Source organism: Myotis yumanensis, unplaced genomic scaffold (genome assembly GCF_028538775.1).
Source record: "Myotis yumanensis isolate MYYU_CA2020_CCGP unplaced genomic scaffold, mMyoYum1.0.hap1 SCAF_3, whole genome shotgun sequence".
NCBI classification, from domain to species: Eukaryota; Metazoa; Chordata; class Mammalia; order Chiroptera; family Vespertilionidae; genus Myotis; species Myotis yumanensis.
In genome coordinates, this window is record NW_027223754.1 from 210,737,808 (window position 1) to 210,750,727 (window position 12,920).

The 12,920-nt window shown below is 50.6% G+C and overlaps 1 protein-coding gene across 2 annotated transcripts in view; it reads left to right on the plus strand.

Annotated features, from left to right (window-relative positions):
• The window catches only part of SREBF2 (sterol regulatory element binding transcription factor 2), a 57,600-nt gene that overhangs the window by 29,160 nt on the left and 15,520 nt on the right, over nt 1–12,920 (plus strand). For both annotated transcript variants that reach the window (XM_070411219.1, XM_070411218.1), the window contains exons 3-11: nt 146–327; nt 999–1,145; nt 2,846–3,067; nt 4,257–4,371; nt 4,584–4,765; nt 6,239–6,431; nt 7,194–7,375; nt 9,540–9,816; nt 11,227–11,396. In XM_070411219.1, coding sequence (XP_070267320.1) covers nt 146–327; nt 999–1,145; nt 2,846–3,067; nt 4,257–4,371; nt 4,584–4,765; nt 6,239–6,431; nt 7,194–7,375; nt 9,540–9,816; nt 11,227–11,396 — 1,670 coding nt within the window. The remainder of the gene's footprint in view (nt 1–145; nt 328–998; nt 1,146–2,845; nt 3,068–4,256; nt 4,372–4,583; nt 4,766–6,238; nt 6,432–7,193; nt 7,376–9,539; nt 9,817–11,226; nt 11,397–12,920) is intronic.

Sequence of the window (12,920 nt, forward strand, 5' to 3'; positions counted from 1 at the left end):
AGCTTGTAAATGGCTGTGCACGTCTTCTCAGCAGCAGGTGGGGAGTCGGGATCATTATGAGGCACTCCATCCTCAGTTATTGCTGCAGCTGCAGTGACAGAATGCATTCCTCGTCCATGTGACTTTTTTCTCCTCTTCTCCCAAGTCCTTCAGCCTCAAGTCCAAAGCCTAGTGACATCCTCCCAGGTGCAGCCGGTCACCATCCAGCAGCAGGTGCAGACAGTGCAGGCCCAGCGGGTGCTGACACAGACGGCCAATGGCACGCTGCAGACCCTCGCCCCAGCCACGGTGCAGACAGTGGCTGCGCCCCAGGTGCAGCAGGTCCCGGTAGGTGGCTGACAAGGATTCAGGGAGGCACTGCTTGGGGCTGTTGGCTGGTCATTGGTTGAAGATGTGGTCTACATACGAAGAAGGACCGTCGGAGTGTGGGGAATAGCTCATAGGGTGGGTAGGGTTGCCTGGGCCCTATAAGGCACCAGAGAGCTTGGCATAGAGACCTGGCTGAGATGGCATCTGAGGATGTACACTGGCACTCACATAGAGTCCGTAAATGCAGGTGTATTATTTATACAGATAATGGGCATAAAACGGGGAAAAATGTGCTAAAATGTTAAGTCATGTATCATAGTGGCACTGAATTTTCTTACTAGCAAAGTAATTTATCTTTAAAATTTTTTCTTGGTTTATCATTTCTGCTTCTCAGCCAGGTTCCTGGCTTTCCTGGGTATGTCCAAAACCAGACCTCTCTCCCCGCCACCACTCACCAAGCCATGCCCGCTCTTCCCCTGCGAGGCCTCTGGCACTGCTCTCCTCTAAGCCTTTCCACCTTGACACTCAGGACTCTCTTTCTCCTCCTTAACCCAGTAATCAAGCTGTATTCTCAGTTTCATGACAATTTTATTTTCTCTTTCTTTTCTGGAGGGTCTGTACAGTTAGAAGCTAATGCAAAATAGAGAAGTAATGCACCTCCCTCTTTCTTTTCTTCCTTCTCCATCCAGGTCCTGGTACAGCCCCAGATCATCAAGACAGATTCCCTTGTTCTGACCACACTGAAGACAGATGGCAGCCCTGTCATGGCCACAGTCCAGAACCCAGCCCTCACCGCCCTCACCACCCCCATTCAGACAGCCGCCCTGCAAGTACCAGTAAGAGCCACCCCCACACCCCACATCCCTCTCGCCCTCCCCCTTCTGCCTCCTTTCTGGGAGGTGTAGCCTCTGTGTGAGTAGGTGCAGGAGCTTTATGACATGTCAGTCACTTTGCAAAGTCGCCTCCTTAGTTGCTCGGGAACAGCAGAGGAGCCCCATTTCCTGGACAACAGCTCCGCTCAAGACCATTTGCCTCTCAGGTCCTGCTGAGTGAGGTTGGGCTTCTGAAGGACCCTAGACCCACTAGGCAGGGAGGGCTCCAAGGTGAGGGACATGGAAGGCATCGTCCTTCAGTTGTAGGGTTTCAGCCACTTTGAGCATCTTAGTAAGAGAGTCTGACAGAGTAAAAGGTGGTCAGAATTTGAAAGCAAGCTTTATTCATAAAAGCCAAGAACTGGAAGCAACCCAAATGTCCATCCAAAAAGAACTATTGATACATATGAGTTCATGATTGAACCTCAGATGCTGTATGTTGAGCAAAAGATGCCTGTCAAGAAAGAGCTCGTGCTAATGACTCCACTTATGTGAAGTTCAGGAAGAGCAACACCGCGCTGTGGTGGGAGAGTTGGACCAGATCACAGGAGGAAGGGGCGGGCGTTACTGGGAAGAGGCATGAGGGAACTTTTAATGCAGCGGTTCTCAACCTGTGGGTCGCGACCCCTTTGGGGGTCGAACGACCCTTTCACAGGGGTCGCCTAAGACCATCGGAAAACACATATATAATTACATATTGTTTTTGTGATTAATCACTATGCTTTAATTATGTTCAATTTGTAACAATGAAAATACATCCTGCATATCAGATATTTACATTACGATTCATAACAGTAGCAAAATTACAATTATGAAGTAGAAACGAAAATAATTTTATGGTTGTGGGTCACCACAACATGAGGAACTGTATTAAAGGATCGAGGCATTAGGAAGGTTGAGAACCACTGTTTTAGGGGGTAGGAATGCTCTGTTTTGATCTGGGTTATCATACATAACAGTTGAAGCTGTACACTTAAAATGTGTGTTTCTTATTATGTGCAAATTATTTCTGGGTAACTAATGAAGTTGAGCAGCTTTTTATTTGTGCATTGGTCGTTTGGATATTTGAGGCCATTTATTGGACAAAATAAAACTAAAATTAGTAAAAATAGAAACAGGAGAAAGCAGATTTGAGGGGGTAAATGGGGAGCCCCTATGATTGGCCTATTTATTTAATAAATTGGCTCTGATGAGAGTGTCAGTCCTACCCTTGAGCTTTTTGATAGCCAGATTGTATAAGGAAAGGCAGTAAGTTGCTTATCTGTCATGTGACGGGGGACGTGTCATATACTGGGAGAAGGTTTCCCCTGGGGCCAGAGCTAATGTGCTGTATGTGAGCTCAGCTCAGGGATGGTTAATGGTTTGACAGCAAAGCAGAAATCATATGACTTGTTTCTGGACCCCCTGGATCCAAGGATAAGTCACGTTTATCCACTTTAATCCTATTGAAGTGTTTTTATGGACAGTGATTCTGAAAGAGGCATAGCTACTGAGGTACCATCGCCCCTCAGGCTGCTTGGGGCCTGACAACCCAGAAAGGGTCTTAGGCCACAGAAAGCATTGCCGGGTGATGGCACATGGACAAGCTACAGGTTTGTCTTGTGAGGCTGCTTTACTCAGACTAACTGAGGGGGAATTCTGCCCTGTGTCTGTGCCTATTCTAGACCCTGGTGGGCAGCAGTGGAACCATTCTGACCACAATGCCTGTGATGATGGGGCAAGAGAAAGTGCCCATTAAGCAGGTACCCGGGGGAGTCAAGCAGCTTGAACCCCCCAAAGAAGGAGAAAGACGGACGACACACAACATCATTGAGAAGCGGTATCGCTCCTCCATCAATGACAAAATCATCGAGTTGAAGGACTTGGTCATGGGGACAGATGCCAAGGTAGGTGCCAAGCAAATGGTGTTTCGTGCCCTACCATCTCCCCTCTACATGTTGTTGCCTCGGAAATTTAGGAATCTACAGGCCCACGATGAGTGAATGCAAATTGGGTGCTTTCTTATGAAAGCATGTAGGGTTTTTAAGATGACAGAATGTTAATCAGCATAAGGGGACGGCCGGGGGTTGGTAAGCAGTGCTCTTCCTGGACCTTTGACTCTGCTCTGCAGTGATCGTGGGCCCCAGAGTCACAGGCAGAGAAGCGCCTGCCACTCACTGGGGGCCAGGCACACAACTGTGTACCTTGACATCAGCTGATGGCATTGCTGTCCTATGTTTAATTGTGCTCAGGGCGGCTAGCAATATTTTTACCTGCTGGGGATGAGAGAAACTGGAACTGGGTCTGGGATCAACAGTAATTAGAAGAAATTGATTTTTTATATATTTCTAATGTTTCAATGAATGTATCTCTGGCACATAGACTTATTTGTTTATCTTCACCTCTATTTTTTAAAGAAAATTTGAGCCCTAGCCGGTTTGGCTCAGTGAATAGAGCATCGGCCTGCGGACTGAAGAGTTCCAGGTTCGATCCTGGTCAAGGGCACATGCCCAGGTCCAGGTTGCAGGCTCGATCCCCAGTGGGGTGTGTGCAGAAGGCAGCCGATCAATGATTCTCTCTCATCATTGATGTTTCTATCTCTCCCTCCCTCTTCTTTCCTCTCTGAAATAAATAAAAAAATATATTTTTTTAAAAATTGACTTTCCTTTGTAGCCTACAAATCTGAAAGGTACTTAATATACCTTTACTTAAAATAACCATCCAACAGTGTTCTGGTTTTTTGTCATTTGTTTTCTTTTAAGTTTTTTTGATGCTGGTATTATTATAGGAAGTTGTCATACAGCTAAATGTATTTATCGAGTGTCTATGTGCCAGGCTGGGAGCTAAGCTCTTTCTGTGTATTATCTCATTTAGCCCTCACTGCAAGCCTATGATTTATATAATTATCATTATCCCCTTTATAAGGGGGGGAAAGTGCACCTTGTCCTGATAGCAGAGCTAATCAGTAGGGGAGCCAGCATCTGAACTCAGCCCCTCCTGCTCCAGAGCCGTGCTGTCACTCCACCAGCTCGGGGCCTCTGCCCTCCTCACTGTGCAGCCTGCGCTATGCCACTGTTTTCACCCGTCCCCTTCTAGATGCACAAGTCTGGCGTTTTGAGGAAGGCCATCGACTACATCAAATACTTGCAGCAGGTCAATCACAAACTGCGCCAGGAGAACATGGTGCTGAAGCTGGCGAGTCAGAAGAACAGTGAGTGCTCATTGAGAGAACGGCTGTCAGGCGAGGTTGCAGGAGAAGTCCTGTGCCAGGCACCCGGGAGGGCCCGTTGATGCGGAAGAGGTTTCTCCGGGGGTGGAGCAGGAGTGGGGCCATCCCCTCATCTAGCCCAGCCCAGCCCCCTGCCCAGCCCAGGTGGGACTCTATAGAAACAGCCCGTTTGCCAGGTCGGGTTTTCTTTGCAGAGCTCCTGAAGGGCATTGACCTAGGCAGCCTCGTGGACAGTGATGTGGACCTGAAGATGGATGACTTCAATCAGAATGTGCTTCTGATGTCCCCTCCGGCCTCTGACTCGGGGTCCCAGGCCGGCTTCTCCCCCTACTCCATCGACTCTGAGCCTGGAAGCCCTCTGTTAGATGAGGCAAAGGTATGAGCTTTCGAAATCTTCCAACCTCTGGATCTCTCCCATCTCTCCAAAGTTAATGGTGGGGAGTGGGGGGACATAGACTGGTATCTGGGCTGGGAAGGAGCGGGAATTCAATGAAATTAGCCAGCTTTTGGAGAATAAAGAAAGAAAACTGACATGCAGGGTGGGGGGACGACACAGTCGGGGTCTTTAAGTGGTTTGGTGTAGTCTGCTTGAACGGGTCTTTGCTGAAACGGCCCATCAGAGAGGAATGAGGGCCAGATCCAGAGCGGAAACAGCAGCTGTCATGCGGGCGCGAGGCATTGCTAGAGGCGCCTCATTACTTCCCCTGCCGTAATGGGCCTGGCAAGACCACTTTGTGAGGTTCATCAGCTGGTTTCGGATGAGGCTGCCTCTGGGCCCTCTTCCAGAAATGATTACAGTTGTTGCAGTCTAACAAATAACTTCAAACCAGGGCCCTTTCATAGACCAAGAAAGCCCCCAGCAACTGCTGTTTAATGGGATTGGTTAAAAGAAGTTCGAGCCCAGTGGTCTTCCTGGGAACCCGTGGCAGCCACTGGGTCTGCACTGTGTGTTGACATTGGCGCTTTCTGACTCTGAAAACACAAAGTTCCCTGCCAAGATCCTTTTCAAACTTTGCATAGTATCATATTCTTCATTTTATTAAGGAAGCTCTATTTTTTAAATGTTTTATAAATGTGATTCTGTTTGATAACAAAAGGCCATATGATGTATACATGAAATTAGTTAGGTATCTCAACATAAGAAAATTTCAAATGACTTTAAAATATTGAAATGAGTGGCATGGTACATGCACATTGGGAGTCGAGAGATTCAACCCCAGCCTCCCTCCCTTTCTGGGGGTGCCAGGTGGGCCAGGCCTCTGCCTCCAGTTCTCCCTCTGTCAAGTGGGGAGGGGAAAAAGGCAACATTGTGGTTTCAAAATAGGCAAGCTCCTGTACCTAGATCCATGCTGAAGTATGATCTGTAACCAACGCTATTGCAGTATAACTTATGTGTGATAAAGTGCACCTACTTCACAGTATTGCACGGTATTCCCAGATATATACACTATGGCACCATAATCAAGATGCAGAACATCTTCATCACCCACGAAGCTCTCTGTACAGGTAGTTCACACCCCTCTCCAGCTCGGGCGGCTCCGAGCTCTGCCATTTGACTAGCCTTGCCTGCTGTGGAGCCACACAGGAACCGTCGTGCGGTGCTCTGTTGAGAGAGCTCTTTTTGAAAAGCACAGCTCGTCTGCCTTTTGTCTTCAGAACATGCTGTTTCGCAGGTGGCAAGAGGGCAAGTGCTGGGGTTGAGCGGCAGCTTCCTCCTGGCTTTACTCCTGTCCGGCTCAGTGGTCTTGAATATAAATCTCACAACCTGATTCTGATCCACATAAAAGTAAAATGCTGTGAAAACCCAGGCAGCACTCATTCACTCTAACCTTGTGGCCCTGTGTTGAAGGTCAAAGATGAGCCGGACTCTCCTCCCATGGCGCTGGGCATGGTGGACCGCTCTCGAATCCTGCTGTGTTTCCTCACCTTCCTGTGCCTGTCCTTTAACCCCCTGACCACCCTGCTGCGGTGGGGAGGGGCCCACGACTCTGACCTGCACCCATCCTCGGGCTCTGGCCGCAGCGTACTGTCACTGGAGTCAGGTGGGTGGAGGCCCCCTTGTGCCACCGCATGAGTGGGCTGTTGTGGGGCAGACTGCTCAGCCTGCTCACCAGGTCCCAGAGGCCTTGGCAGTGATCTTCGGCTGCTCGCTTCTGGTAGGGGCTGGCATAAGTCGCAATTTGCAAGTAACAGCAAACCTGAGTTCAGTCAGAAAGAGCAGAATAAACTGGGAACCCACACTGCTATAATTCCCCAGGGACAGGATTGGGAGGAGGCCTGTTAAAAAAATATTTTTTTATTGATTTCAGATAGGAAGGGAGAGAGATAGAAACATCATTGATGAGAGAGAATCATCGATCAGCTGCCCCCTGCACGCCCCCTACTGGGGATCAAGCCCACAACTCAGGCATGTGTGGGAAGTCGAACCATGACCTCCTGGTTCATAGGTCAATGCTCAACCATGGAGCCACACAGGCCGGAGGCGAGGTAGGGGGGCTACTTGAACAAGGATGTGGTGTTTTTCCTAAGTCATGAAACCAGTGGCCTAAACCCCTTGGCTAACAAAGATTTTTGTGGCGCTGAACTCCATAGTGACAGGGATTACAAGGTTGCTATTTAGGCTCTAGAATTATCTCACATTTTCCTGTCATGTGGAGTATTGCTATCTAAGCACTGAGACACTGTTAATAATGAAGCGGTATTGTTAGCTGCCCAAAGACAATGCCAGGGGCCAGGCAGGCACCCTGCAGCCCAGGGCTGCTCCAGGGCCTTCCTCGCAGGCTGACTGAGGCGCTGCTCTCTAGGTTCTGGGGGCTGGTTCGACTGGATGATGCCAACGCTCCTCTTATGGCTGGTCAATGGAGTGATTGTCCTGAGCGTCTTTGTGAAGCTGCTGGTCCATGGGGAGCCAGTGATCCGGCCACATTCGCGCTCCTCTGTCACCTTCTGGAGGCACCGAAAGCAGGCAGACCTGGACCTGGCCAGGGTGAGTTCCACCCTCACCTTTCCCTCCCCCGCGCCCCCCCCCCCCCCCCCCCCGGGGCTGAGCCAGTAACTTAGCAATTTGTATGAATACCCCAGTGAACACGTCCTGTGGCAGGTGCTTGCAGGGGAAGGTGGCCGGGGTGTTGAGAGGGCGAAGGGACCCTGCCCCTGACTGTCACGGCAGTGGAGCAGAGGCACGTATGCATAAATAATTCCACGGACACGAGATGACAGGAAGACTAAAGTGCTGTGGGAGTTTGGGGCAGAGGCGTCTGGCTGAGGAATCTGGGGCTTGAGCAGAGCAGTCAAGCGCAGGAAGGACCAGCTAACCAGAGAGGAAGGCGTGCCTCCATGGGACATTTGGGGACCGACAAGTAGATGGGTGTACCTGGAGCGTAGGGAATGTCGGGAGAGAAGCTGAGGCTGGGAGTGTCGCTAGGGCCCACACAGGGGAGGTCTTCGACTAGTAACTGTTTGGGGCTTTTTTCCCAGTTCTGTGGAGAACCAGGAAGATTTCTAGCAGAAAATTAGCTGGGAGTTTTGTTTTGAAATCAGCAAAAGAGAGTTTATAGGTAGGATTCTGGGGAACTCAGCCCTGAGGGAAGAGTCAAACATCCCTGTCTTGGGAAGCCCAGGAACCAGAGCACCCTCGGCAGCAGAAAACCTCGGCCTGTGCCTCCCTGGCTCTTGGGACGCAGGCGTGGTGCCGTGGGCCCACCCCCTGAAGTAGGGCTCTTCCTGGAGAACAGAACCCAGGACGTGTGTCCTGGAGGCAGGTTCTGTCTGTGCGTAGAATGCGACTGGTGGCTGGGTGAAGGGGTGGTTAGAGGAGGGCAACACATGCACAGGAGCAAGTAGGGAGAGTGGCAAGGACCTGAAGTGAAAGGAGAGGCATGTCGAGGAATTTGACATGTAACATGGAAAGGAAGTGACAGTGACATTGACTCAAAGATGGGGCTCCAAGCTGTGAGAGGGCCCTGTAGCCACGGGGCTGAGGCCGGTCGGACAGAGTGTGTCGGAAGCTCTGCACCTGCTAGGAGGGTGCCTGTGAGAGTGGGAAGAACCAAAGTCTGAGCCTTGAGAACAGCAAACTTCCCTGGGGAAGTCAGGGAAGAGGAGCCATGGGCACAAGGAAAGGCGCCTCCTTTGGAATCTGTAAATGCAGGTGCTTCCCCTGACTGGAAAGATGCCACCGCCACCTTAGAGATGGTCACTCTCGGAGCACTGTCACCCACTTTCCCTGTGATAGCTCTGGTCCTGTAGTGAGGCAGGAAGACAAGCATGGGTTTCCTCCTCACTGCATGGCGTGGGAAAGGACGGGAGAGGTTACCTCCGTTTCCCAAGACGGGAGCCTGAGTCTTCGAACGCCAGTAACAAGAGAAACAGAGCGAGAAAGCAGGCTTCAGTTCCGGACCATAGACGCTCTGAGGTTGGCAGAGTAGTTCATCCACATCCTTCGTTAGAGTGGTTCAGCCGGGGATTTGCTAAAACCGTGGTTCTCAAACGTTAGCAGGCCCGCCCTCCGAGGTTCTGGTTCGGTAGGTCCGGGAGGGTGGGAGTAGGACAGCCAGAATTTGCCTTTCTAACAAGGTCCCAGGGCTGATGCTGCTGGTCTCCACTGACCACACTTTGAGAACCTAAAAGATCACATGAGTCATCATCTAAACCCATGTTGTCATCTTATGTATAAAAGTACTGTGGAAAACTCTGAAGATTATTTGCTCAAAGATAGAATACAGTTCAATCTCAATTTAATAAAAATATCAGTAGTCATTCTTTCTATGGGATAAGATTACAAATGATTTCCTTTTTTTCTGATTTTTTAGCTTTCTGAATTTTTCCAGATTTTTTTTTTATTTTTATTTTTTTACAGAGAGGAAGGGAGAGAGATAGTTAGAAACATCGATCAGCTGCCTCCTGCACATCTACTACTGGGGATGTGCCCGAAACCCAGGTACATGCCCTTGACCGGAATCGAACCTGGGACCTTTCAGTCCGCAGGCCGACGCTCTATCCACTGAGCCAAACCGGTTTCGGCCAGATTTTTTTCAATGAGCATGTATCACTCTGATAACCTGGAGAATGAAAGGAGAGCGGAAAATGTTATTAAAACCAAAAGACCACAGTAAGACCTGTGAACGTTAACCCTTCTTGCTGCTTTCTAGGGGGATTTTGCGGCGGCTGCTGCCAACCTACAAACCTGCCTGTCGGTGTTGGGCCGGGCGCTGCCCACCTCCCGCCTGGACCTGGCCTGCAGCCTCTCCTGGAACGTGATCCGCTACAGCCTGCAGAAGCTGCGCCTGGTGCGCTGGCTGCTCAAGAAGGTCTTCCAGTGCCGGCGCACCACCCCGGCCGCCGCAGCGGGCCTGGTGGATGAGGCCAAGGCCAGTGCCCGGGACGCCGCCCTGGCCTACCACAGGCTGCACCAGCTGCACATCACAGGTGAGCGCCACGCGGTGCCCTGTGCCATCTCCACCCTCGCTTGGTTTGCCAGTTTCCCGCCTCAGTCGCCGCCCCTTGTACACTGCTCTGTTAGATGGTTGGACAGGCCTTCCGCCCGCAGCCACAGCTGTGAGGATGCTCAGTACCGTAGTGCATCAGTTTAAGGCACACACATTTTTTCTCATTATCATCTCCAATTGGGGCTGTGTCCTCTACACAGTGGCATGCCATGTGCCTTGGTTGAATTGGCAGTGTTTTTTCCTTAGTGGTACCTAAATTAATGGGGAAACTTAAAAGTGATGGTATCTTTGATTCAACGAAATATGGTCATTTATTTCACACAACAAAATCCTATTCTAACAGAGAGGCAGGCAGGCAGGTCAGCAAGTGGATGGCAGCTCAGTGTAGTGGAGGGAGCAGACAGATCAGGCTTCCGTGGAGGTGGGTACTTGTTGGGAAGGGTTTCAGGAAAGGCTTCCTGCAAAGTCTTGGCTTTGCATAGAAGGATGCATAGCGTTTACCAGTTCTGCAGTGCTGTGGGCCAGGCGCTGTGCAAGGCTCTGACTGAGGAGACAGAGGTAACTGAAACACAGATCCCACACTGCCCAGTGCCCTCCCTCCCTCAGAGGAGAAAACCCAGTGGGACCGACTCCTAACATCTGTGCAGAATGAGGTATGGGGGCTGAGCTCTCCCTACTCCGATAAAAAGAGCGGTCCAGTGGGAAGAATGCGGGGCTGGGTGAGATTGGGAGACCTGCTTGGCCACCGTCTGGACCTTTGACATGGGCCCACTCTGAGGCTCAGCTTTCCCCCTACTGCTTGCCCTGGCCACCTCCCAATCCTGTGAAAGCCTGAGGCTTGCTGGACCATCATGCCTTTGCAAGGTCACTTCAGCCCCTGACTTCAAGGTCCCCCCAGATGAGCTGTCAGCCGTCATTGAGGAGGGCGTATCAGCCTTTCCTGGCCGTCCAGCTGCTAACCTAAGATGTGTCTGCCATCATTGCTCAGTTTTGTGTTTCTTTCTCAAAAGGGTGCATGGTTATACTGTGGGGTCTGTTTAAGGGAAAATAAATTCAAATCTGGTGATTTCAAGTTCTTCATGACCTCTCACAAGGCTGGGAGACACAGGCTGCAGCACAGAGCACAGCTGCACTGCTGAGTTTTGGAAGATGGTACATGTGCCCGTCTGAGTCCTCTGCAGGCCCCCTATACAGAACATGGGCATGACAGGCATTTTTGTGTCCCCTCTGTGAGGTGGAGAGAAACCTGCAGCTACTAAGTTGCAGGGCCCAGCACCCCATCAGGACTGTCTGGTCACAGAGTTCATGTACTTTCTTGTTTGTTTCTGCTGTGACTCTGTGCTAGGAAAGCAGGAAAAGCTCGGCTTGGTGTCTGTTTCTACCTCCACAGGGAAGCTCCCTGCGGGATCTGCCTGTTCAGACGTCCACATGGCTTTGTGCGCTGTGAACCTGGCGGAATGTGCAGAGGAGAAAATCCCGCCAAGCACGCTGGTGGAGATCCACCTGACTGCGGCCATGGGGCTCAAGACCCGGTGTGGAGGCAAGCTGGGCTTCCTGGCGGTGAGTGCCTTCGGTTCCCTTCTGCCAACCTTCCATCTTCACTGGGCGTCTTCCCCGGCCAGGAGCTAAGATGCAAAAATAGCTGTGGGCCCTGCCCTTGGGTGCTGACCGCCTAGAGGGGTCATTCCATAGGTGCTTAGAGCAGTGAACAAAGCAGACCAAAATGCCCCCCTCGTGGCCTTTACCTGCATGAGCAGGACAATTTGGTGCCAGGCGATAAGATTGATTTGGTGTATAGAGTGACCCATATTTGGGAGTTAATATGGGCTCTTCTGCCTCTCAAGTGGTGATAAAAATTCTTGCAATCTTCTGGTCATGTCTTCTGGTTCATTTATTTGCTCAAAAGGTATTTGTTGGGTACTTGGTGTTGGTCACGGCTCTGTGGATCCAGAAATGGAAGCTGGTGCAGGTCTGCAGGGAGCCCAGGCCAGGGTATGATGGCCAGGCCCGGGGTGGTCATCAGGCGCCTCCAGTGTCTGGGGTGGATCCAGCCTTGGGAATTCGCAGGCCCTGCTATCAGCTGGCTCCCAGGCTTCCTCTTCCTCCAGCAGACAGGATGCTTTACCAGTGCCCACTTGGGGTAGGCTGCGCGGCAGTCCGCTGTGTTTAAAGCAGGGTGCTCACATCTCCCTTTGTGTCTGTACCTCAGTAAAGGCACTGAGGAGCTGAGTGTTCACTCAGCAAACATCACTGAGTCCCTGCTCTGGGCCAGGCACGTGTATGTAGCTGTGGCTTGTCCCTTCTCCGTGCTTTGTAGTATCCCATTGTCACTCGGGACTTGTAGATGGACTTTGGATTGTTTCCTGGTTTTGGTTATTTGAATAGTGAGTGCTGCTGGGAATGTCCCCGTTCCTCTCTGAGGGAGCACGTGACTGCATCTCTAGGAATGGCGTTGCTGGGTCAGAGGCTCAGCTTTGGTAAGTGCTGCCGAACAGTTTTCCCCAGTGGTTGTGCCGACTTCCACTCCACCAGCAGCGTCCAGTTGTTCTGCGTCCTCGCCCAGAAACATGACTTCTGCTGGTATCTCCTGGTGGTTTTCATTTGAATTTCCCAGCTGATTAATGATGAGACCTTTTCATTGGCCATTTGGATGGTTTGTTGACTATTTGGGTAGTCTCTTTTGAGAAAACCCTAGTCAGGTCTTTTCCCTGTTTTTGATTTGGGGAGTCTGTCTTTTTATGGATCTGAGATCTTTGTAATCTGGCTGCAATCCTTGTTGGATGTGTGCCTTACGTGTGTCTTTTCCAATCTAGGGCTGCCTGTTCTCTCCCTTAGTGGTATCGATGAATGAGCACAAGTTCTTAATGTTCATGAAATCGAGATATGAGTCTTTCCCTTTACAGTTCGGCATTTTATGTCCTGTTTAATAAATCTGTCCTACCTAAAAGTCCTGAAGGTAGTCTCCTGTATTAGCTGCTGGATGCTTTATTTCGTACTTTTCATACAGAGGCCCATCTCCACCTGAAATTGATTTTTGTATGAATTTAAGGTAGGGGGTTGCAAGATCTACTTTTTTCCCATATG